The sequence below is a fragment of the Primulina tabacum genome, chromosome 12 (genome assembly GCF_025594145.1).
Source record: "Primulina tabacum isolate GXHZ01 chromosome 12, ASM2559414v2, whole genome shotgun sequence".
NCBI lineage: Eukaryota > Viridiplantae > Streptophyta > Magnoliopsida > Lamiales > Gesneriaceae > Primulina > Primulina tabacum.
Window position 1 is genome coordinate 37,305,280 of NC_134561.1, and position 23,468 is coordinate 37,328,747.

A 23,468-nucleotide genomic window follows, 5' to 3' on the forward strand; every position below is an offset into this window, starting at 1 on the left:
AAAAATAATATTTTTTCATAGATGACCCAAATAACATATCAATTTCACGAAAAGGATCCGTAAGACTGTGTCAGACAATTTTTTGTAAAAAAAAATAGAGAAAAACGGTAGTTTGACACAATTCTCAATTCAGAAAGTCTTGAAGATGAAAATGTGAGCGACCCAGTGTCTCTCAATCCCCTAGAACAACGAGAAATGGAACTGTCGTGGCAATTCAGCCGTATCAACTTCCCCACGGTTTCATCGTCTCCACTGCACCCGTGTGAGTTATCTGTTCCCAACAATCTAATCAATATTTGCCGTTCAATGAATTCAATTTTGTGGATTTTTTTTTTCTGATTTTGTAGCCAAAAGGGGACATGGGTTCTTCGCTCCTAGTCGATCAGTAAGTTCCCAACTTCTGTCTTGTATTGGTTTATTTATGTGTGATTAGTGTGAGTTCTTTTGAACTTTTCTTTAGATTAGATATTTTGGTTACAGAAGAAATTTGTTGTTAATTAACTGTTGGAATGATGAATTCCATCCTTTTAGTGTTTAATCCGTAGTGTATCAGGCTTTGTAATTTTTGCATGTCCACTAGTAGATTTATGTACACTTGTGCCCGTAGAAAATTGTAATTTTCCTGATGATTTTTGTGATTCTTTTTTTCATATTAGAATGAAATAATTAAGTTACTAGTCACAGTAAAGAATTGGACATGCCGCGAATAAATGTTGCAAATAACTCGCATACGGTTTTGAGTGTTAAGGAGCGCGTGTAAGGATTGATCATGTATTGCCGGACATCCTAGGGGCATATCTATTAACTAGTTTTATTTTCTTGTACCTTCCAACGTTATGCAATTTTGCTGTTCCTGGATATTGATGGAAGCAGTTGGGCTCTCATCATGGATCTTGCTTCGGAAGCGGTCGTCGTTGTAAACAACCAAATCAGAGATTTTCAAGTAATTGTGAGTTGATGTTCAATTTATGTGTTTCTTGTTAGCTTCTTGAAAGACGTTTTTTAGCCTTGAGGCATATCGTCGTTCAGGCTTCTTAAAGAGGGTTCAGTTTATGAACGAAGTATAATCTGATCACTCAACACATTATACCCCTGAAAAGGCATATATTCTGCCGGAGAACTCCAGAAAATAGTCTGTTTTTCGTTGTTCTGTTTCTCTTCCAATATTTCACGTTCTGTTATTGTGCTTGTCTTCTTGAATATGGAATTACTTTATTTCAAAAAATGAATAGGTTTCAGCGATAAATTAGATTGATGGTTGGCTATATATGTATCGTGTGTCAATTTTTTGACAATCAGTTGATAAACAGAAAGTATTTATGTTATGCCAGTTTTAAGAATTTTTATGGTAAATAACTTTGCACAGAACAAAGTTTTCAATTTGTGGCTGCTGCTCTAGAGACTATTCTATGGTACTTACAGAAAGAACTTTTGGTTGATGTTCATCTGTATCTTTGAACCATACGTTTCTGGCATTATTAGTACAAATTGGCTTGACTAAGACAATTTGCAAATCTACATCATGCCACGTGCCACACCATGTAGCTCTATTTGCATTATCAATACATAAGGTTATGAGGGCAACGCCTAATTCACTTTTATTTGGCTGTACTGTTAAAAATTATGAGTCTGTTCTCTGTTGGTTCTGATAAAATGTGAACTGGTTTTGAGTTCGCTGTTGGTTCTGACTTCTGATAAAATGCGGATATGTTTTTAATTTGTTTTATGCCCATGTTCTCACATGTAAGTTGTCTTCCACATGAAGCAAGAGGTGATTTGAGAAGAACCTGTCGTCCACCTCAGAGCTCTTTGTATGATGAACCAGGCTCCAGTATATCGTGTAATGGTTGTGGTTGTCAGATAAGGGGCAAATTGTCGAGAGATGTAGTTGTTAGATCTGAATTTGCAGGGACCGGATCCACTCAAGAAATGCTTGAATTTTCAGGTGTTCTACTAGTCCTTTTAAGTTTCCATTTTTATTTGAATTTATCAATTAGCCTCTCTTATTCTTACCACTTTTCTTTATAACCTTGGATTTAGAATTTTGGTTGAATTCAAAGGTCAGAGGAATTTGCTTTTACGCTGTTACAGCGTTTGCTGCAATCATTTTGTTCGTGCCTATGCTTCTCGAGCATCCTCTCGTGCTCATGTTCGACCGATACCGTAGAAAAGCGCATTATCTGGTCGCCAAAACATGGGCATTTCTTACTGTTGCTCCCTTTGTCAAGATTGAGTATGAAGGATTGGAGAATCTGCCTCCAACAGATACCTCTGCTGTATATGTTTCCAATCACCAAAGCTTTTTAGACATATATGCTCTTCTTACTCTTGGTAGATGTTTCAAATTCATCAGCAAAACTTCAGTTTTTCTCTATCCAATTATCGGATGGGCCATGTTTCTGCTCGGTGTCATTCCTTTAAAGCGCATGGATAGCAAGAGTCAGTTTGTAAGTCTCTTCTCAAAATCTCATTTCATGTTACAACAAGTATGTTAATTGTTGAATGACTCGATAATACTAATGACAAACAAAAATCATCTACAGTTTTATGAAATTGGAGATATCATCGGGCTAATCATGCCATTCCAATAAACAATCTTTTGCTTTATGTATATTTTTGGCATCTTTCGTTACATATATTGACTCTCCTTTACGCTTAAGCGACTTGGATACACTTAAGCAACTTGGATTTTGTTCATTTGTTGAGCATAGGACTGCCTTAAGCAATGCATTGCTCTTATCAAGAAGGGAGCATCGGTTTTCTTCTTCCCTGAGGGCACTCGAAGTAAAGATGGGAAATTAGGTCCATTCAAGGTAAATTTATTACCCCGTCTGAGTTATTTGCTAAGATTGTTACTTAAACTTAGGCATTGAGGCTCTATATTGTTGTGAAAAATGCCAATCGTTATGTTTGTTGAAATTGTTTTTCACAGGGCTAAGATACATTTATATGAACGATACATTCTCTCCTAGAGGTGGAAAAACAGTTGAGTTCAAATAGTACCAGTTTCACACAATCAAATTCTTCCCCAATGTACAGCCTTAAAAACAATTAATGTTTCTGAAGCATGTTCATTTCTTGAACTTAAAATAAAATTCACAGTATATTCTTGACCAAGGGGAAGATACACCAAAGCAATATGCATATATATGGAATTATAACTTTTGATCAATTTTTTGTGTGTCAACCTGCCATGCTATGATTGTTAACATCAACAAGCATTGTGTATTCTCTAAAATTGGTTATGTTTGTTTCTCTTACATGTGTGTGGTATTGTATCAATGATTTGTTTATGTAGAAAGGTGCATTCAGTGTTGCGGCAAAGACTGGAGTACCCATTGTCCCAATTAGCCTGATTGGAACAGGTGAAATCATGCCCCCAGGATTTGAGGGCAGATTGAATCCAGGGTCATTGAAAATTATCGTTCACCCGAATATAGTAGGAAACAATCCAGATGCACTTTGTAGTGAAGCTAGAAATTTAATTGCCAGTGGGCTTAATTGACATGATTGATCAAAATTTACTTGTTTTTACCTTACCTTCACGAAAACAAGGAACGTGATCGTGCGAACCGCTGATATGATAAATATATACAGATAAAAGTTTAAGAGAGTAAGTTCAGGATCGGTGAAAGCATCATTCAATTTCAACAGCTTAGTGTTGGTTAAGTACATCTCACTTGGATTTGAAACACCTTGCAACCTAGCCTGTGACATTTTAAGAACTCCGAGCTGCAAGAAAATTACCACTCCTTTGTCAAGAATGTGTAGATGTGTCTAGATGACTTGGCAGCATTACACACCCAAGCACACAAGATAATTTCTTGATACATTTAAGTTTGCACAGGCAACATTAAACTTCTATTGGATTTTCTTATTCTTTGCACGTTTAGCTCAAGGTAAATTCTTATCCGTATATCTTACATATACATGCGACCAAACAGTGAAAAATATGGCCTGGCTGCATAAACCCATACTGATGCAAGAATTGACCTTCATTCCTGCAGCAAAAATTCAAGAGAATCTGAACGAACAAAGCAAATTTTTGATAAAAAAAAAATAATAATAAGGATGATATGAGACAATACTGTCAACATGTGAAGGAGAGTCAAAGAAAACCCCCAGTCCCCAAAAGGAGACCTGATAAACCATGAGGTCATGTCTTTATTTGTAAGAGGAACTTTCCGTTCCTAAACCCACAAAAAATCTCACTCTCCAATCGTCGGCAAAGATTTTTACGGAAGAAAATTTGTTGATCAGATAAGTAATGAGGTCATGTTTATTTGTTAAGAAATTTGGCAAATTTATGATAAATAATTCATTCAAGCTTAATTCTTATCGTAAAAAAGTTGAAGCTGATGATAATTAAGTTTGTTTTAACTTTGCAAGTAAGGGTTATTTTATTGCAAATTGTAACATGACCAATAATGATGATAAGAAGTAAAAGAGAAGAGACGGTCCAAAGATGATAAAATATCATTCAAGAAAAAAAAAAGGATCGGAAAGTGCTTGTTGAAGATGAGAGCAAGAGCGGCTGATTCAGATTCACAACTTTCTAACTTAGAGACCTCAGCCAGAGAGGGTGAGGAAGAATAAGTTCAATGCATAATGGCAAATGTTGAGTCGGAAGCCATTGAAGTTGAGCTAGAGTCTCCAGATGATATATTATTTGATTTCAACTCTAATGAATTTACACATGAAGATCTTATCACATCAATGCATGACATGGTCTATGAGTTTAGGATGTTATTGCAATAATTTGAGTGTGTGAAATCATAAAAGTCTAATAAATATTTTTGAGGGACTCTAGTTGCTCGCAGCAAAAGAAGCTTGACATTTTTAAAGGTAAGGTTGAATCTACTAGCAACATAAAATGATTATATTTGTAGAATGTTCCAAGTTACTATTAGTGAAAATAAACGACAGATGCAGTTGTTCAGTTCTTGAAACAAATATTCTGTTTCTATTGAAAAAATGCATGAGATGCAGAATCGACCAGAGGCAAAACTGGCTTAGGATTTGGCAACAATGAATGCAATTTTTTTTCTTAATCAGGAACTCAATCGTGTCTAGATAAGGACAAGTCTAAGATAATAAATTTTGTCCGCTTCATTTCTGCTTCAGCATGATATATGAGCATAATCAGTCAGAAGTCCAACATAACCTGAATGCATCTTATGAGAACAAGGCTAAGTACGGAGGTCTTGGCTATGTTGAATCGAACAGTTCTAAGTCCAACCGAACATAGCTAAAATGTAGACAAGGTAAATCTGGTCATACATGCTCGAATTGGTCTCGCAAGAACTCAAATCTAGCTGGATATTACTATGTGAAGTAAAATATAATCGTTATCACAATTAAAAACCAATTCAAAAAATATATAAATTGGAGTTTTAATTCGATAGATTTTTCTGACTTGACGTTGACATAATTTTTATCCGTGCAACGCCATGATGTGATTTATTTGTGTCACGTTTCATAAGTGAAAATGATAAAAATTAAAACGTAAATTTTGACTATCTAAATTGCCATGGAAATAATCGAATGTAGCCGGAAATCCGTTCCGTGATGCTGACATTGATAGGTCAAAGTCAACTTCGCACTCTTGAGTACAATCACCACGCGCTCGAAACAGCCGTCTTTCCGCGAAATGTTCAACTCTACATAACGATTGCTTCTTTGTCTTTTTCTCGTTGACTTCTCCCATTTGATCCTTTCTTCATGCTTCTATTTCATTCATCTCATGTTTAGACACAGAAAGGGTATTAATTGCTGATAAAAGAAACGAAGAAAATCGTAAGGATTAGATATGAATGTTGTGGCGCCGGCAGAGCCCCACCCAGGAGCTGCCGAGGGGGCGGCCGAGTTGATCAGGAGTTACCGTGCTTGGGAAGGCAATAATGTGATTTTCTACTGCTTGTTCTTTTTTCAGTTTTTTATGGGCAAACAATTAATGGGTTTTCCCGTGATTTACAGGAAATAGTTGATCTGTAAAGAAAAGGAAAAACTTTGTGATCATCGTGAATTTATTTAAATTTTTAAGCTCGAGTTTTTGATCCTTTGTTCTGGAATTGTTGTTACATGGGATTGTTGCATTCACTTTTGAATAGTTTGAGGTGTTTATTAAGTTGAGCTATCTTTTGTACTTTTAATATGCATCTATTTGGTTTTTAGGAGCTTCAGTTTGTATTAGAGGAGGGGGAAATTATATTCCCAATTTTGCAAGATACGTAAGGAAATTTTGCTTCTTGTCTGTATGGAAAATTGTGGAGAAAAAGTTGTGTTGCGTAGCTGGGAATAATCATATCACTTTGTTTCTCGATTCAAGTACAGTTGAAACATGTTTAATCGACTCAATCTTGCTGAAATTGCATGTTGATCATTTTCTTGTGCAGAAATTTTGCTTCGGAGGAAGGTTCATATTCGGGCCAGATGGGAAATCAGTTTTTCTGTCAATATTGTTAATAGTTGCTCCTGCTGCTGTTTTCTGTGTCTTCGTTGCCAGAAAACTAATGGACGACTTTTCTGGCGATTGGGGAATCTCGGTTATGGTAGTATGTGTAGTTTTCACAGTATATGTAAGTCTGGTCTCCTTCGAAGGTTTATGTTTGTTTCTGTTCGTCTGGAAGGCATTATGCCATGGCTTCATTTTGTTGAGATTTCTTAGTTCTTTACTTAAGAACAAATTGAAAGTCTTGTGATGTTTAACTTGTAGCTGGATTGTGACTTGAAATTTATCTTCTGATTCTATTTTTTTTGCTTCTTTCGCGAACCAGTATGTCGGGCAGGCATCGTGTGTTCACACATTCTTATGGTTGTTTGAGCTATATGTGGAAATTTAGATAATAGATATTTTAACAAATTTCTGCTTTCTCCTTTCCAAAAAGTAGGAATAATTTTCCCTTGCTTGAGATGTTATTTCCAAGGGATAAAATTTAGTTGGATTGATGTTGTTTCTGGCATAAGAGATGAGCTCAAGTTTAACATTTGGCTGTTGTATACATACAGGTATTATTCCTTCTCCTATTGACTTCTGGAAGAGATCCAGGTATTGTACCTCGCAATTCTCAGCCTCCAGAACCAGAAAGTTATGAAGCTAGTGCAGAACTCAGGATAGATCAAATGTCACGTTTTCCTCGTTCAAAAGATGTAGTCGTTAATGGAGTAACTGTGAAAGTCAAATACTGTGACACTTGTATGCTATATCGGCCTCCTCGTTGTTCACATTGCTCGATTTGCGACAACTGTGTGGAACGATTTGATCATCACTGTCCCTGGGTTGGACAATGCATCGGACTAGTAAGTATCATTTTGAGTTACAATACCAGTTCAAGTCTCATATAACTTTTGTTTGATAGTATCAACTGTGCTTTCTATCCCATCGGACTGCTAAGCTGACATGACTGTCAAAACATAGAATTTGGACTGCCATACGCTTTAAAAAAAAAATTTGGAGTTGCATCACTATCATGTTTCATTCAGTTTAATTCTTTTTTTGAACTCTTGCTGAGAATTTTTCAGCAGCAGCTTCTTGTTGTTCATGTGAATGTTCTTGAATGGTTCTTTGTTGTGGATGCAGAGAAACTATCGGTTCTTTTTCATGTTCATCTTCTCAGCAACACTTCTTTGCTTGTATGTACACGGGTTTTGCTGGGTTTATGTTAAAAGTATAATCAATAGCGAGAAGACCTCATTCTTTAAAACAGCGGCCAAAACTCCAGCCTCCATCGCGCTTATTATCTATACATTTCTAGCGCTTTGGTTCGTTGGCGGCCTATCTATATTCCATCTCTACCTCATCAGTTCAAACCAGGTAGCATGCTGGTATTCATTTGTTTCAAATTTCTCTGTAATTTAAGGTTCCTCTGAACTTTTAGAAGCATCTTGAAAAAACTCAATTATCTTGACAAAACGAATAAAAATTTTAATCTGAAAATATTTTATGCTTTTACTGCAGTCAACTTATGAGAATTTTAGATATCGGTACAATGGACGCACGAATCCTTACAACAGAGGGATGGTTCTCAACTTCTTGGAGGTATTCTGCAGTGGTATTCCTCTATCAAAGAACAACTTTCGAGCAAAAGTGCAGAAAAAGCCCGCGATGCAACCATTTCATGCAGTCGGCTCGAGTTTTGTTAGCACAAACTCGACAAATTCAAGAAGAGAGCGAAGGAAGGCTGCTTGGGACGAGGGTGTAGACCGAGATAATTCCATGGGGCCTGAAATCAATACCATCGACAGCATGGAAAATCGATGGTAGAAGATGGCGAAACCGAGTATCAAAGTTATTGATGTGGTAAATTGTGTATATGTAATTCTTTAAGACGAGTGTGGTTATACTTCATATCTCACCCGTAGATATTAACTTGTCTGTCTGAAGTTGTTCTCAATCTTTTTTCATTAAAATTTGAGTTTCAAGTGGAAATCATCGGCCCTAAAGGGATCTATTCGCTTCGAATAATCGTCGAACAAAAATCTTTCTTCGAAGCATCGTTTCCATTTTCATGTTGATACAATTGAATTTTCTTGGCTGAGTTCATCAATGATCAAGTCATCATCAAAACCCACAACCATTTTTTTGTCGGAAGCTTGGACAGTGGATGAATGATCAACAGTAGAAGAATAAGAAAAGGATCAGAGATCTTGTACTGTGCCACTGTTCTTCATCTTCATCGTCTTTTTTCCAAACAAAACCAATCCTTTCAAACGCCATGGTCAAGTCTCCATCCAATTTCACCTCGTCTGCATTAGCCGCTGAAGAACTCCGATCATCATCAGTAGTTAATACCGAACAACAATACGAATCCATGAAATCTTGAGCTTCATATGCAGATTTTCTGATTCCATTTACCACCGAATCGACAGTTCCACGATGCTTATCTGAATAATCTTCAAGGAAAGTGAATAAAATCAACTATTCCATGGAGATAAAGGATTTTTTCCTCAGTGAAAAAGATCGACATAATGTTCAAGATCCAAAATATCTTGCAATGATCGAGCAAGAGCAAGAAGCGCAGCCATGGGAGCTGGGGACAAAAATGCAGGGGGAAGAAATGAGAGAGACATTTTCTTGAAAGTACAAGTTCATGACATAGTTAACTGCTTGACTAATCCTTTGACTAACTAATTAATATCGTTAATTAATCCATTATTAGAAAATAAAATATCATTTTAATTGTACGATGCAACTATACAAATTTTAATTAAGGAAATAAAATTTTAAATTATTCTAAATTCTATTGTAAATTTATAAATAGGTGTTAATAAATAATTTCATTACAAAGCGTATAGTGATAGTGAGCTTGGTAAATGCGACACAATTGTTTTTTTAAGCAAGAAGTTTAAGAAAATACAATTTTAATTTGTGTGTTAAAGTGTAGTTATAAATATACCTACATATACGTATATATTCCTTAGAAAAATTATTAGTGAAACAATGCATGCCAATGTGAAGGAAAAATCAATGTATTACGTTCAAAATTGATTGGTAATATTGATTTAATTGATATAATACAAAATGTTGTCTCATTTGACTTATAAAAAAAAAAATTAACCATTAAAATTGACCCAAAGACACCATAATTATATTGATGAACAAAATTGCAAATTTAACAAGTTGTTTCTTGAAGTTATGAACTTCCCTCGACATCTATTACATTATGCCACATTTTTGGAATCAGGTGTTTTCAGTTAACGTAAGGTGCCATAGATTAAAAAATGATCCCATGACTGTGGTTTGACAAAGATAAAATTCAAGAATTTAGAATTCTCTAGAAATTCAAGAATAATTAGACACTTAACTTAGAAAATGTAAATTGCACACATGAAGGTCCCTGGATCAAGAAATAGCCGACGGAACAAAAAATCAAGTTACATTCTGATGATAACATGCTATAGATGTAAAAAAAAAAAAAAACCTTTGCCTAGATGCATAAAATTACTTGCTTAACTTCACTGTTTTGAGAAGTGCGCTTACGAGATCCGAGACTCAACAAACTTCTTCCAACCTTCTGAATAATTTCACTGCTGGAGACGTTTCATGATGATGAGACTCATATCCATGTAGCGTTGGGCACAATTTGCGAGACAAGTAGATTCACTAGAACTGAACTTGCTTCCAGGAGTTCCGGTGATGCATTTATCCCAGCAAACGGATGTAAGCTTTCCAATCATTTCACTAACCATGGCTTTTTCTTTTTCTTGCTGTAGAGATTCATCCATGGAACTTATCAGCAAGAGAATTAACTACATATGATCAACAAATATCATGTACACGACTCAAAGAAGAAAGTAGTGCCTATGGGTTTCGGTGATATTGACAAACAATTTTATAATCTACCTAAAAAATCGATTAAAGAGTGGAAAGCTCTATATCAGTGAAAAACAAAATGCAGCAAAACAATCACGAACTAAAATTATAGTTTAATCCCGTTTAAGAGTCTTGAATGGACCACACTTACAGTTCCACAGCCCCTCTGTACAAAGATGTGCTAATCTACACCCGCGCATGCCCATAAATCATACTTGAGCAAGCTTCTTCACATACCATGACAAGTTGACAAATGACATTAAAGAAGTGATCTAATACACTAAGTGATAGTTATCTTGAGCAACAAACTATAGCCTATTAAATCTCCAGGGTTTAAAAGGAAATTACAAAATGTAACTCAGAAAGTAAATAAAGATGTAGTGGACACTAACATCAGAATTTGGACCAAACAAATATTTCATATCATACAAAATTGCTATGGGTGAGAAAGACGGAACAAAATGAGGCAAAAACAAAGACAAAGCGTGCCTGCGAGCCAATGTGCAAATAGTTGGAACAAATCACCAAATCTTTCCTAGGGAGACAAGGTTTTAACTTAAAAGGTAATTTCTTAGACCCAAAAATGGATGAAATTTAAGGACCTCAAATCCACCCACAATCATTAAAATATATATATATAATAATAAGGCCATATATTTGCGCATGATATTTTCTTTTAACTCTTCATATTCAAAAATAACATCAGTAGAAGAAACATCATATTTCCTCAATAAGAAAGCACGGTCAAAAAATTTCGGACAGTGTGATTCCATGGGAGAAAAGAAATAAATGGTTAGGAATTGATTGAAACTGCAATCTGAAGCATCTCACAATAGAAATCTAAACGGAAATCGAAACAATAACAAAAAAAAATTAGACTTTGGAACCAACTTAATACAATAGTCATGTTTTCACACACCTGCAGATTACTACACAGAATTCAACATGTCATTATAACTCATTCCGTGACATCGAATTAAAATGAACAACACCTCATAAGTCTCTCCAAATATAAATATACACGCAGAAGATCCCATCAAAAAAGCTAAAACATTTGAATCCAAACTCTGATTAATTCCTCACAGTTAAACTAATCGACTGCCTCCTAAAATTTGTATTAAATAAATTCAAATCTAGATTTAATGCACAACACCCAAATGAAACAAACGCACGCACGCACGATTCAAATGAATAGTAGTTCGAATCACTTACGTTCAGAAACCTCTGCAATTCAGGGGAACTAAGAGCAGAAGAATCCATTGAAATTTTTTGAGTTAATTCAATAAGTGACCAGAAACCCTAGCAATACAACACTTGAAATCTTGAATGACACGACACGGGTCCATCTCATAACTGGACATATAATTGTGGGCTTGGGCCGGGTACCTCATTTTGTACTCGAATTTGAATTTTTTTTTTAAAATAAATATCTATTTTTTATTTAAAAACTATTTATTAGGATATAATTTTTTAATATATAAAATTGACAGAAATTTAAAATATCTGAAAAAATAAGCAAAAACTTGTGTGAGACGGTCTCACGGGTCGTATTTTGTGAGAAAGATATCTTATTTGGGTCATCCATGAAAAAATATTACTTTTTATGCTAAGAGTGTTACTTTTTATTGTGAATATCGGTATGGTTGACCCGTCTCACAGATAAAGATTCGTGAGACCGTCTCACAAGAGACCTACTCGGAAAAATAAATTTGAAACTAAATACTTTATTATTCAATTCAATAATATTTGAGCCATAAATAAAAAAATTAATTAACTTTTATTTAATATTAGATGCCATAAATTTATTTTTCCCCCTACAGTGAATAATTGTTATTTTGAGATGCCATTTTCTACATCAAATATATATAGTTTTGATATGATGCACACACACCGTCTATATTTTTGTGAGCATCGATGAGATTACACTCACCTATTTGATATGAAAAATATATCAAAATCGTACATCCAATAAGTGAGTGACACATAATCGGTGCTCACATAAATATACACGGTGGGTGTGCATCATATTAAAACTCTATATATACTTAATTATGTTAATTTTTACATATTTTAAATTTTGATTGAATATGTAAATAATTAGCTGAATTTTTATTGGGACTTTATATGTTTATATTTAAGATGTCAATGTAAAATCGAACTGACCAATGAACACAAAAGTTCACAAAATACAACTTTAATTCAATTTATTCGAAAACTTTTAAAAAAAAATTGCATCGTATTCAATGATGATTCCCAAATGAATTTGATGTTAGATTCTTGAATTTATCGTTTTGAGAGATCCCTTTGCATCGAATACAAATTTTGGCCAAAAAAATTAGGTGGCAGTCAATTTTCGATGCTTGTCATATCTCCCTACATTCCAATATATGTGTTTTACTTGTGTTTTCATCCAAAATTATTGAAAAAGTAAATTAAATAAATATATATTTAAATTTATCGTTTTTAATAGGGGCAAAAACTTGTGTGAGCCGGTCTCACGGGTCGTATTTGTGAGATGATCTTTTATTTGGGTCATCAATGAAAAGGTATTACTTTTTATGCTAAGAATATTATTTTTTATTGTGAATATCGGTAGGGTTACCCGTCTCACAGATAAAGATTTGTGAGACTATCTCACAAAAGACATGCTCATTATTTTTTTACATATACTTCATGAAAGTTTAGTGTGCATTGACATGATCGACAGATATTACGCGACACAGTAATGCGAATCGACGAGCGTCACTTACTAGTATATATGATGTATTAACTTCCTTCTGGTTTATGGTAAAAAAAAAAAAAAAAACGAACACAAAAGCAACATCTTCTTCAGGAAGTAAAGAACCTATCCAATTCCAATTTTTAAGTCCATGTCTCTTTGGAGGGATTTGCTTTACACATAAAGCTCTAGCCTTTTTCATTCTTTTTCGCTTTCAACCCTATCAATTTTAAATAAAAAAATCAAGAAAATAATATTTAACTTCATGCTTTATATTTATATTTTAATCCAACCTTATTAAAATATACATATACGTGTAGCAATAAACTTTGCAATAAACTTTGTATGTCATACATCCATAATTTCGCATTTAAAAACCAAATTATCAATCCATTTAGTAATTATGACGATAGCCTTTGGTAATGAAGCCGTCTAAGTTTTCGTCACATTCACAGCATAGAGTATGTACGATCTCACGAATCTTTATCTGTGAGACGGGTCAATCCTACCGATATTCACAATAAAAAAGTAATATTCTTAGCATAAAAAATAATATTTTTTCATGGATGACCCAAATAAGAGATCTTTCTCACAACATATGATCTGTGTGACCGTCTCACATAAGTTTTTGCCCATAATATATGTATTATGCCAATAATTAGCGGTTATGTCGTATATGTCGTTTCGTGATTTTGATATTATGTAAAGTTAAAATTGAATAAATAATATATATTATTGGGAAAAACATGTAAACTTGGGTATTGATGTATTAACTTTTTAATTCTGACAATTTGGATTCAGTTGGTAATATGAATTGGGACATTTCAGCATTTTTCGGAATCAAATGTCATGACAATGTTATGATAAAAAAATATACTAAAACAAGAAAAAGAAGAAAAAAAACATCAAAGCTAATGCCTATTTTGATTATACATACACACAGTGCACACACATATATGTGTGTGTGTATATTATATATATATATATATATATATATATATATATATATAAGTTTTTTTTACGAAATTTCCAGCCAAAAAATTGTTATAAAAGAAAATATTTATTATTATTAATGTATTCATCTGAATATTTGAAACAAATAGGGAAAAAATTGTAATTAAATATGAAATATTTCAAATTTTTTTAGAAAAATTCAAATTTTCCTACGTCGGTTATATCATTTCATTTAATTTTTATTATAATTTTGAGTTTTTTGTTAGTTTTATATATTTATTTATCGATACTCTCGAACATATTAAATATAATATAATTTTTTATATATACTATTGTGATTTTTAACTTTTAAAAGAGCGTCACATCGAATTTTGGTATATTGAGTATCCGTCAATTGTTGTTATTATTATTATTGTTATTATTATTATGTATCTTAATTAGAATTCCAATATAAATATTTTTTAATATATTCTAAAAGAATAATTAAAATTTTTAATCAAAATCTATTTATTTAATAATTGATTTTTGAAATATATTTATTTATTATTTAAATTTTTGATAAACAAAATAATATATGATTTTAGATTTTTTTTTATTAATAACAGTTACACCCAACCAAAATAAAGAAATCAATTTAATTGTTATCATCATTTAATTGTTATATTAGATTATATAAACATTTTCATATAATTATATTTAAATATATTAATTGTATTATATCAACAATTCTAATGAATTTTCAAACATTAATATTTACTAAATTTAATAAATAATTACATAAAATAACATTATGTGCATCGCACCCTCGTAAATTCGAGTTGGGTGGGATGACAATTATAATTTTATATCTTTTTACAGACAAAAAATATGTTTAGGGATTAAAAAAATTATATGCAATATGTGGCAATGGACATCATTTTTCTAAAGAAAAGTAGAATTCCATTAATACACTCCTTTATATACAACCCCCCAAGTGTAGAATTCTCCATGCACGTCCACCCTTACTCTCTAAGTTTCAGCTTCCTTTAAATCCCTTGCTGCGTTTGCCATATTCACCATCGGATTCTTAATATTTTCTGTGATAATTTTTTCGCGAAAATTAGTCGACATTAATGGACAAGTTTAGCTTCATCGAAGATGGAGTTATCAGCAAATTGCCTCCTGGATTCCGGTTCCAGCCCACGGATAAAGAGATTGTGTTTCAGTACTTGGCCCGGAAAATATTTTCATATCCATTGCCTGCTTCGATCATTCCGGAAATCGCCATTTCCGGATCAGGTCCCCGGAGTTTTCCAACATGTAATTTATCACAGTTTTTTTGCATTCTTGATTAAGGTATAAAAATAGAGTTTTTCTGTGATTGATTGTTCTTTGTTTGCGTAGGCGGTTCGGATCAAGAAAGGTACTTTTTCATCAACAAAGCCAAGTATGGGAACTGGAACCGAACTGTAATACCAACTCGTGCTGGTTTCTGGAAGGCCATTGGTCCGGAGAAACGAATAATTTGTTCGAAAACGATGCCACTAGTCGGAATCAAGAGGACACTGGTGTTCCACGAGGGGAAGAACTCTCGCGTTTCGAAAACTGATTGGATCATGCATGAATACTGCATTACTGCCCTTGCAACATCAGCTTGTTCAATCCAGCAGAAGAATAAAATTTCTCCGGTATGATTTTTTCTAAATTGTCTTTTATTTTTTCAAGTTATTGTATAGTTTTCTTGGTACTGATTGTTAGAGATTTTCTCAAAAATCATGTTTCTGTACGTATATAAACATGATAAACAAAAATACGGAAGCTAAATCGAGCGTTACCTCCAGCCATTGAATCATCTTTAAGTCTTCTGATTTTCCTCCGATTGAAGCCTTCTAAACACTCCAATCTCTCTGTAGATGGTGTATTATTCTGTATGAGATTGTGTCTCTAGGGACCTCAATGCCTTCGGTATTTATAGGCAAACTCATACCATCAATGAGTTTGAGGGAGCTTTGAGAGTTCAAAAGAAGAGACGTGCACTACTCAAATTTTCCAAAGTTGAGGCGGCTTACGCAAATGTTTTGTCAAAAGATGTGTGCGATAGCCGTCGCCATTGTTGACACACGTTTTTAATTTTTCTTTTGAATTTTCATAATAATATGTGTCATGATTTCTTACATTCTCCCACTTGACACATATATATATCTCTTTTACCATAGGAGAAAACAAAATACATGAATCATGGCGATAGGTCATCTTAAAACGAATATTATCTTCCATGTATTACAATGCATTATGTCTCTCAAATCTGTATAACTTAATGAATAAACCCAATGTTTATTCGAGGTCCAACTTTATTGATATTTTTCGCAAGATAACTGAATATGTACATAACTGAATATGAGAAATATCATAACTGAATGCGTTTCATTATCAAAACCAAATGTATATAACATAAATTTATTATGGAATCAAATCCATCAGTAATTACCATATGATCCTTTAACATCTGAAATTTGCATGCCTTTAGGTTAAAAGATCATTAATTCAGTGCTAACATGTTCAATGATCACTTTATTAAAACGTTCTCCAACGGTTTAAAATACATTATGTCGATATACTTAATTCGACCACCGCTTTAGTCACAAAGACCATAACTGAATTGCAGTAATATAATCTTAATGGCTTAGACATAGAATTCATAATTCTAAGCCCATAATGAAACTCCTTGAAATACACCACACAATATTGCTTCAATGACGAATTTTGACTTAATAGTGGAAGTAGCAAATCACTTTCCAAATTGTCAATTCGTCACACATAAGCATGTAAAACTTTAATACCATAAAGGTATCCCAAAACATTTTGCACCTTTTTTAGTGGTCAAATATTTATATTACTCTGATAATAATTAAGCTCCCACTAACCTTCTGGTATTCATAATGGCCCACAATATTCTCAACAAAACTTAATGAAGAGATAATATTGTAAAACCTGAAATACCACTAATGTGAGACTTGTTTCAATCCATATCGTTTTCTTAATCTTGAAATATTAAATATTTATCATCACTAGAGAAGAATTCTTTATGTTGTTTTATGTTGCCTAATGAGACTTTATCTGTTTTGAAGACTCATCTAAAAAATTAATGGCAATTGAACCAAATTTTTATGGAATTTATATGATTTGTTTCACAACATTCTTTTTAAATAGAGGATGTTGTGAATAGCAATCAATACATATAACTTGTGTGGATGAATGAGCATCATAATGATCAATATTCTGAATTTAATCGCTCCCACTAATCAAATCATTTTTCAAGAAATTAATATCAGAGTAATAGCAATATGCTGCAAAATTAATGAATACATGCTAATGTTATTAAATGAAGCAATAAAGCATATGTCATGTTTCACCCATGTAAATCATGATCTACATATGAATCACTGACATAAAAATTGTCTGTGGACAGAATTTTTAATTCAATTAGATTCATACGACTTAATGATATAACTATTGAATTATATTCAATTCTTAATCCATGTGGATAAATTAAGAAAATAACTCAATATTGTATCCTAATTAATTATATTTAACATAACGAAATTTCTTGTGGGATAAATTTCAATGTTCAAATATAATTAATTACAATTTATATCCCTTATAACCAAATGTGATCATCATAATTTATGTATAATTTTAATTCAATCAAAGATGTTGTGGCTACTCTTCAATTAATTAAAATCATACGAATCACTAGGATATTAAATTCTTTATGCATAAAATATTTATTCTTCATAATTATTCATCTCAAAGTATTATCAAAATGATGAATAATTTTATGTAATTTATGTCTGTTATAACTAAATATGATTAAAAATTTATGTATAATTTTAATTCAATTAAAGATGCTATCGATATTCTTTAATAAATTAAAATTATACGAATCACTAAGACATTAAATCACAATTATTTAAATATTTATGCTCTTAATAAATGTCTTTCATGTGATCCTCAGCCCACTTAATGTGTAATTTTACATAATTAAGGGTGTTGTGGCCAAACCTTAATTATTTAAAATTAGACGGTTCACTAGACGTAAATTTTGATTTTATAAATGTCTTTTATGTGATCCTTAACCGACTTAATGTATAATTTCTCATAATTAAGGGTGCTGTGACTAAACCTTAATTATATAAAATTATACGGATCACTAGATAAATGTCCTTTATGTGATCCTTAACCGACTTAATGCATAATTTCTCATATTTAAGGGTGCTGTGGCTAAACCTTAATTATTTAAAATTATATAGATCACTGGACAATTTTATTTATTTATTTTATTGTATTTTTATACTTAATAAATGCCCTTAATGTGATCCACATCTGAATTAATGTATAATTTCTCATAATTAAGGGTGATGTGGCTAAACCTTAATTATTTAAAATTATACTGATCACTAGACAAAATTTTTGGCTTTACTTAAATCTTTATATAATAATATTTAGTAACACAATCAACACTTTCCAAGAGTGCTCTCAGGAAAAATAGGTAGTGCTAAGGCCCTTTAAATACCTAACTCCTAGTCAGAGCAACATTCATCAGGGAGATCAGTGGCTAGTCAAGGCAGTTTAAACCGATCTATGAAGAACTCCCCCAGATCATGTTTTCTCATGTCACCTTATAATTATTATTCACTTTAATTATTCACATTTATGTGAATCTTTATAAGCCAAAATTTTTCATTAAAATAACTTTATATTCACAATTTTACATAATATGAACAAATACGTTCCTCATCAGTTTTTCTCTTCAATCAGAGTAGTGATAAAGTGAGGATCAAAATGTGAGCTCCTCATAAGTTTTTCTCTTTTATCAGAGTAGTGATAAAGTGAGGATTATTTGTTCATTTGTGAACATCTGAAATATTTTATTTTATTATATTCACATCTTACTTGATATGTTCATTTCAAATTATAAACAACTTAATATAATTTAATATGAACATAATGTGAATATTGATGTATAAATTATTTTTCAATATTATTTGCATTTTAAATTTCTAGAATAAATGCAAACATAATATTAAATTTGCATGTACAAATCAAACACTTATCCATAATATTTGACATTATCTAACATGCAAAATAATTTTTAGACATGTATTAGAAATTACGTTGAACTTAGAATTATTTTAATGTGTATAAATCATTTAACTAAATGCTATATGTATACCGAATTATACATATAACTTAATAACACATTAATCATTATTTATTTATTTATTATTATATTTTATTTTAAAAATAACAATAATAAAAAAATTTCCGACAACCTCTTTCATTTTTCACATTGATGGGTCTCACAACATTAATTGTGGGTCTCACATTAATTATTATTATTATTTTTTAAATAATAATAATAAATTTTAATCACCAATCTGCAAGCTTTTAATTGTGTGGATCCCTTTACAATTGAATGATTTGTCTTCTGAATAATTGAATTCAGCGTATATGTGAAATGCATGAATTCAATTGCCACAATTTGTAAACTTTCGAAGTCTTCTTCATCTCCTCGTTTCAAAATAAAAAATTTCAGAAACTTTTGTAATGAAATTTCTGCTCTCAAAATTTTTATTTTTCAAGATTCAAGGAAGAACTTCAAACTCCGATTGAGAACACAATTTTAAGGTAAATTTCTTAATATTGTTTTATCTCCGAACTTTAATTTTTACGTAAACTTCCCAACTTCAAGCTTTTACGCAAAACTTTTTCGATATCCAGTTTTCAGAAAATGGAAACAATATTTTCAAGGCAGAGATATCACGGCTCTGATACCAAATGTTAGAGATTTTCTCAAAAATCATGTTTCTGCACGTATATAAACATGATAAACAAAAATGCGGAAGCTAAATCGAGCGTTACCTCCAGCCATTGAATCATCTTTAAGTCTTCTGATTTTCCTCCGATTGAAGCCTTCTAAACACTCCAATCTCTCTATAGATGATGTATTATTCTGTATGAGATTGTGTCTCTAGGGACCTCAATGCCTTCGGTATTTATAGGCAAACTCATACCATCAATGAGTTTGAGGGAGCTTTGAGAGTTCAAAAGAAGAGACGTGCACTCCTCAAATTTTCCAAAGTTGAGGCGGCTTACGCAAAGGTTTTGTCAAAAGATGTGTGCGATAGCCGTCGCCATTGTTGACACACGTTTTTTATTTTTCTTTTGAATTTTCATAATAATGTGTCATAATTTCTTACACTAATTGGATATTGATTTTATATGTATAGTTGCAGGGATCTTTGGTTCCATTAGGAAACTGGGTTTTGTGCCATTTATCTATGAAGAAAACAAGAACTGATTACAGCGTCGGACTTGGGAGCTATGATTCTTCGTCGTCGTCGTCGTCGATGGATTCTGATTCTTCTAGTATTCTAACTGAGGTCTCTTCAGATATTGTTTCCAATGATGAAACTGATCAGTAGCAAGAACATTGCATCTAGAGACAGAACCGCTTCCCTCGATTTTTTCCAAAGAATTTTGTATATATGAATTAATGTATGATTAATTAAATTAAGAGTAATAAAATATCAAAATAAAATCTTTGAAACAATTTCTCCCCTTTCAATTTTTTTAATATTTTTTAAAAGTTATAAATCCCATAATTTTTATTTTAAAAAAATCACACAATATTAATTATATTTGAAAAAAGATAAAATAAAAATTTATTTCGACGGTCAGAAATATCCGATTTTTGAATTTGATATTAAGCAAAATCAACAAATTTTGAATGTATCAGACCATTAGAATTGTTAAGATTATTCTAAAAAATTAAGTCTCTTGTGAAACGGTCTCACGAATTTTTATCTGTGAGACCGATCAACCCTACATATATTCAAAATAAAAAGCAATACTTTTAGCATAAAAAGTAATACTTTTCATGGATGACCCAAATAAGAGATCCGTCTCTCAAAATACGATTCGTGAGACCGTCTCACACAAGTTTTCGTCCATTAATATATTAATTAAATTTATTTAACTATTTCGATGTTCATTGTAACAATAAAGTGTGGATTTTTAGATTTTTAGTTCTTAAAATTTCAAATATGAGATTACGAAAAAATAGAAGATGGATGTTTTGATAGTTATTCATTAATGTGCCTCGATACATATTTTTTCAAAACTTTCAACATCAATTTAATTACTGGTTAGTTTGTAATTATATATAAAAAAATTAAGTATAATATAAAATATCTAAATTATGTAATAAACATGTAAAAAAATCTAAATTATATAATAAAGATGTAAATAATTTTTTTTTGTATATATCTGTTCTAATTTTAAATTTCTATTTAATATTTGCTTTGTAATGATTAAAGTTTTAATTTTAATATTCTAAATATTGAAAACTTTGACATAATGAAATAACAAGTTTAAATTTTAATTATATGAAATTAAGCTTTTTTTTGTGTAATTAGAATCAACTTTTCTTTATGACATGAGTCAAAAATTATTTATTTTTATTGTGAAGTATTATATTTTTATATTTAATTATTTCAAAATATTAAATTTTTCGTCCAACGTAAAAAGTATCGTTTCACATTTAACTCAAGTTTTACAATAATTTCATCATTAATCATTTCATCTTACGAGTAAACAATCAATTTAAACTCTGAACGAGGTACGATAACCCATTAAATGAGATCAAAATTTGTAAATTCATGCACTAGCAAAATAAAATAAATAAAGGATAAGATTTCACCACTTTGATTTTGCTCTTCCTTGGCACTTATCTGCATCTTCAAACTCAACTAGATCCTGTTTCCCATCTCCTCTTCACTAACAATGTCGGCCTCCGGGATGATCATCGTCGAGGCCGGGAGAATATATGGAATAAGCTGCAATTCTAAGTCGAGGGTGGGGGCAGGTTTGCCAACCCTATTCACGTTCTCAAATTTCATCCTTGTCCCGATCTTTGTTTTTTTTCCCAAACTTGAAATCGCGGGATCAAATCATCTTCTCCGCTCCATCCCCGTTTCAAAAATATCAATGAGACGAGAGCATCCCCAAACCGAAACTTGAAAACTCATGTTTTCAAGTGTATACATATACATAATATGACATATATAAGTATATGATATAACGAAATAAAATAATTATCTGAATTAGGTAAATTCAGGAGAATGTGAGAACGTTGGATTCGGATGTGTCAATGTCGAAACTTAAGATGAAGACAAGGAATCGTTGTCCACGTTACGAACAGAACGTTAGAGTTCGACGAAAATCTTCCAACACTCAAATCAGAGCTACCTAAAACCAAAGAAAGTAAGGAAACTGTTGAGAGCTAAATGAGAGCTTACTCCCAAATGTAACGAAATGATATAGAAATCTTGAAGAGTAAGCGGGTCATTTATTGGGCTTGATCTCTATATGGGCCTGACTTTAATCTCGGTGGACTTTAGCAGTGGGTCTTAATTAACTTTTTATGTATTTATATTCGTTTTAAAATGACATTTTATTTTAGAAAAGACAATAACCAAGTGGAATTATAATTTTCTGAAAAAAAAAAAGGAAAGAAAAGTGCATTAAAATGAAATAACTCCCCAAATTCACTATATATATATATATATATATATCACCATATAAAAGCAGTGTAAAGACTATATCTCTTGTGAGACGATCTCACGAATCTTTATCTGTAAGATGAGTCAATCCTACCGATATTCATAATAAAAAGTAATACTATTAGCATAAAAAGTAATACTTTTTCATGGATAACCCAAATAAGAAATCTGTTTCACAAAATTCGACACGTGAGATCGTCTTAGACAAGTTTTTGCCGTAAAAAAGAAACCTTCTTTCATTCGACGACGACGAGGAGGATTGATTTTTATTTATGAGTTGAAAGAATAAAATTATGTTTTCAAAAAAATCTCTCTTTTTCATTATTAAAAAATGTTTTAATAATTAATTTCATTAAAAATTAAATAGATTTAAATCTTAAAAATAAAGTGTTTAAAAAATTAAAAGTTTATTTTCTCACTCTTTCGGAGAAAATCCTCTTTTTTTTTAATTTTTTAATATTTTTGTAAAGTCAAACACATTAATTAAACCTTTTAAAATAGTCAAAAAGATTCACTTATAATTTATATAGTTCATATTTTACCATGATCTTATGTTTGGAATGATGTCTCCAGTTTTAAAAAAAAAAATCTCTAAATTTGATCTTTTTATATAATCTTAAACAAAAAAACTTTTGTAAAACAATTGCACGGATCAATTTTGTGAGACAAATATTTTATTTGAGTCATTCATGAAAAAAATATTTCAAATTATTATTTTTATCATAAATACAAATAAAATTGACTCGTATCATGAATAAAACGATAAAATCGTAAAACAAACAACGATCTTAAATTATTTAAAAAGTAAATAAAAATATGATATTGCAGTGACAAGATCATATATATATATATATATATATATATATATATATATATATTA

The 23,468-nt window shown here is 31.6% G+C and overlaps 4 protein-coding genes across 8 annotated transcripts; 3 read left to right on the plus strand and 1 right to left on the minus strand.

Annotated features, from left to right (window-relative positions):
• Positions 1-91: 91 nt before the first annotated feature.
• On the plus strand, positions 92-3,846 carry LOC142520926 (1-acyl-sn-glycerol-3-phosphate acyltransferase BAT2, chloroplastic-like). 4 transcript variants are annotated; one of them, XM_075624083.1, is made up of 7 exons: positions 92-262; positions 348-385; positions 871-949; positions 1,748-1,945; positions 2,041-2,447; positions 2,712-2,813; positions 3,299-3,846. In XM_075624083.1, exons 1-7 carry the CDS (start codon positions 196-198, stop codon positions 3,503-3,505), a joined length of 1,098 nt encoding a protein of 365 aa, XP_075480198.1. In that variant the 5' UTR covers positions 92-195; the 3' UTR covers positions 3,506-3,846. The 4 variants fall into 4 exon arrangements, with proteins under 4 accessions (XP_075480198.1, XP_075480200.1, XP_075480199.1 ...); XM_075624085.1 differs by having other exon boundaries at positions 1,766-1,945; XM_075624084.1 differs by having other exon boundaries at positions 874-949.
• Positions 3,847-5,620: 1,774 nt separating this feature from the next.
• LOC142521057 (putative protein S-acyltransferase 7) lies at positions 5,621-8,609 on the plus strand. Its single transcript, XM_075624242.1, has 5 exons — positions 5,621-5,902; positions 6,396-6,578; positions 7,009-7,299; positions 7,580-7,813; positions 7,958-8,609. The coding sequence occupies exons 1-5, from the start codon at positions 5,810-5,812 to the stop codon at positions 8,261-8,263; spliced, it is 1,107 nt and encodes a 368-aa protein (XP_075480357.1). The 5' UTR covers positions 5,621-5,809; the 3' UTR covers positions 8,264-8,609.
• A 1,145-nt stretch (positions 8,610-9,754) lies between these two features.
• On the minus strand, positions 9,755-11,627 carry LOC142520676 (mitochondrial import inner membrane translocase subunit TIM8). Its single transcript, XM_075623765.1, has 2 exons — positions 11,525-11,627; positions 9,755-10,206 (listed from the first exon to the last, which is right to left on the minus strand). The coding sequence occupies exons 1-2, from the start codon at positions 11,570-11,572 to the stop codon at positions 10,024-10,026; spliced, it is 231 nt and encodes a 76-aa protein (XP_075479880.1). The 5' UTR covers positions 11,573-11,627; the 3' UTR covers positions 9,755-10,023.
• Positions 11,628-14,970: 3,343 nt separating this feature from the next.
• Positions 14,971-20,571, plus strand: LOC142521443 (NAC domain-containing protein 83-like). Of its 2 annotated transcripts, none has more exons than XM_075624646.1 (3): positions 14,971-15,284; positions 15,369-15,652; positions 20,255-20,571. In XM_075624646.1, exons 1-3 carry the CDS (start codon positions 15,098-15,100, stop codon positions 20,447-20,449), a joined length of 666 nt encoding a protein of 221 aa, XP_075480761.1. In that variant the 5' UTR covers positions 14,971-15,097; the 3' UTR covers positions 20,450-20,571. The 2 variants fall into 2 exon arrangements, with proteins under 2 accessions (XP_075480761.1, XP_075480762.1); XM_075624647.1 differs by having other exon boundaries at positions 20,261-20,571.
• Positions 20,572-23,468: the final 2,897 nt, after the last annotated feature.

What these genes read in the sequence shown, in the direction of transcription:
- LOC142520926 (XM_075624083.1), top strand. Translation starts at nt 196, where the DNA reads ATGGAACTGTCGTGGCAATTCAGCCGTATCAACTTCCCCACGGTTTCA. An exon ending in ATCGTCTCCACTGCACCCGT is followed by an intron (nt 263 to 347) that starts GTGAGTTATCTG and finishes CTGATTTTGTAG; the next exon opens with CCAAAAGGGGACATGGGTTC. An exon ending in TCTTCGCTCCTAGTCGATCA is followed by an intron (nt 386 to 870) that starts GTAAGTTCCCAA and finishes TATTGATGGAAG; the next exon opens with CAGTTGGGCTCTCATCATGG.
- LOC142521057 (XM_075624242.1), top strand. Translation starts at nt 5,810, where the DNA reads ATGAATGTTGTGGCGCCGGCAGAGCCCCACCCAGGAGCTGCCGAGGGG. An exon ending in GTGCTTGGGAAGGCAATAAT is followed by an intron (nt 5,903 to 6,395) that starts GTGATTTTCTAC and finishes TTTCTTGTGCAG; the next exon opens with AAATTTTGCTTCGGAGGAAG. An exon ending in GTGTAGTTTTCACAGTATAT is followed by an intron (nt 6,579 to 7,008) that starts GTAAGTCTGGTC and finishes GTATACATACAG; the next exon opens with GTATTATTCCTTCTCCTATT.
- LOC142520676 (XM_075623765.1), bottom strand. Translation starts at nt 11,572, where the DNA reads ATGGATTCTTCTGCTCTTAGTTCCCCTGAATTGCAGAGGTTTCTGAAC. An exon ending in AATTGCAGAGGTTTCTGAAC is followed by an intron (nt 10,207 to 11,524) that starts GTAAGTGATTCG and finishes GAATCTCTACAG; the next exon opens with CAAGAAAAAGAAAAAGCCAT.
- LOC142521443 (XM_075624646.1), top strand. Translation starts at nt 15,098, where the DNA reads ATGGACAAGTTTAGCTTCATCGAAGATGGAGTTATCAGCAAATTGCCT. An exon ending in TCCCCGGAGTTTTCCAACAT is followed by an intron (nt 15,285 to 15,368) that starts GTAATTTATCAC and finishes TTGTTTGCGTAG; the next exon opens with GCGGTTCGGATCAAGAAAGG. An exon ending in AGAAGAATAAAATTTCTCCG is followed by an intron (nt 15,653 to 20,254) that starts GTATGATTTTTT and finishes TTATATGTATAG; the next exon opens with TTGCAGGGATCTTTGGTTCC.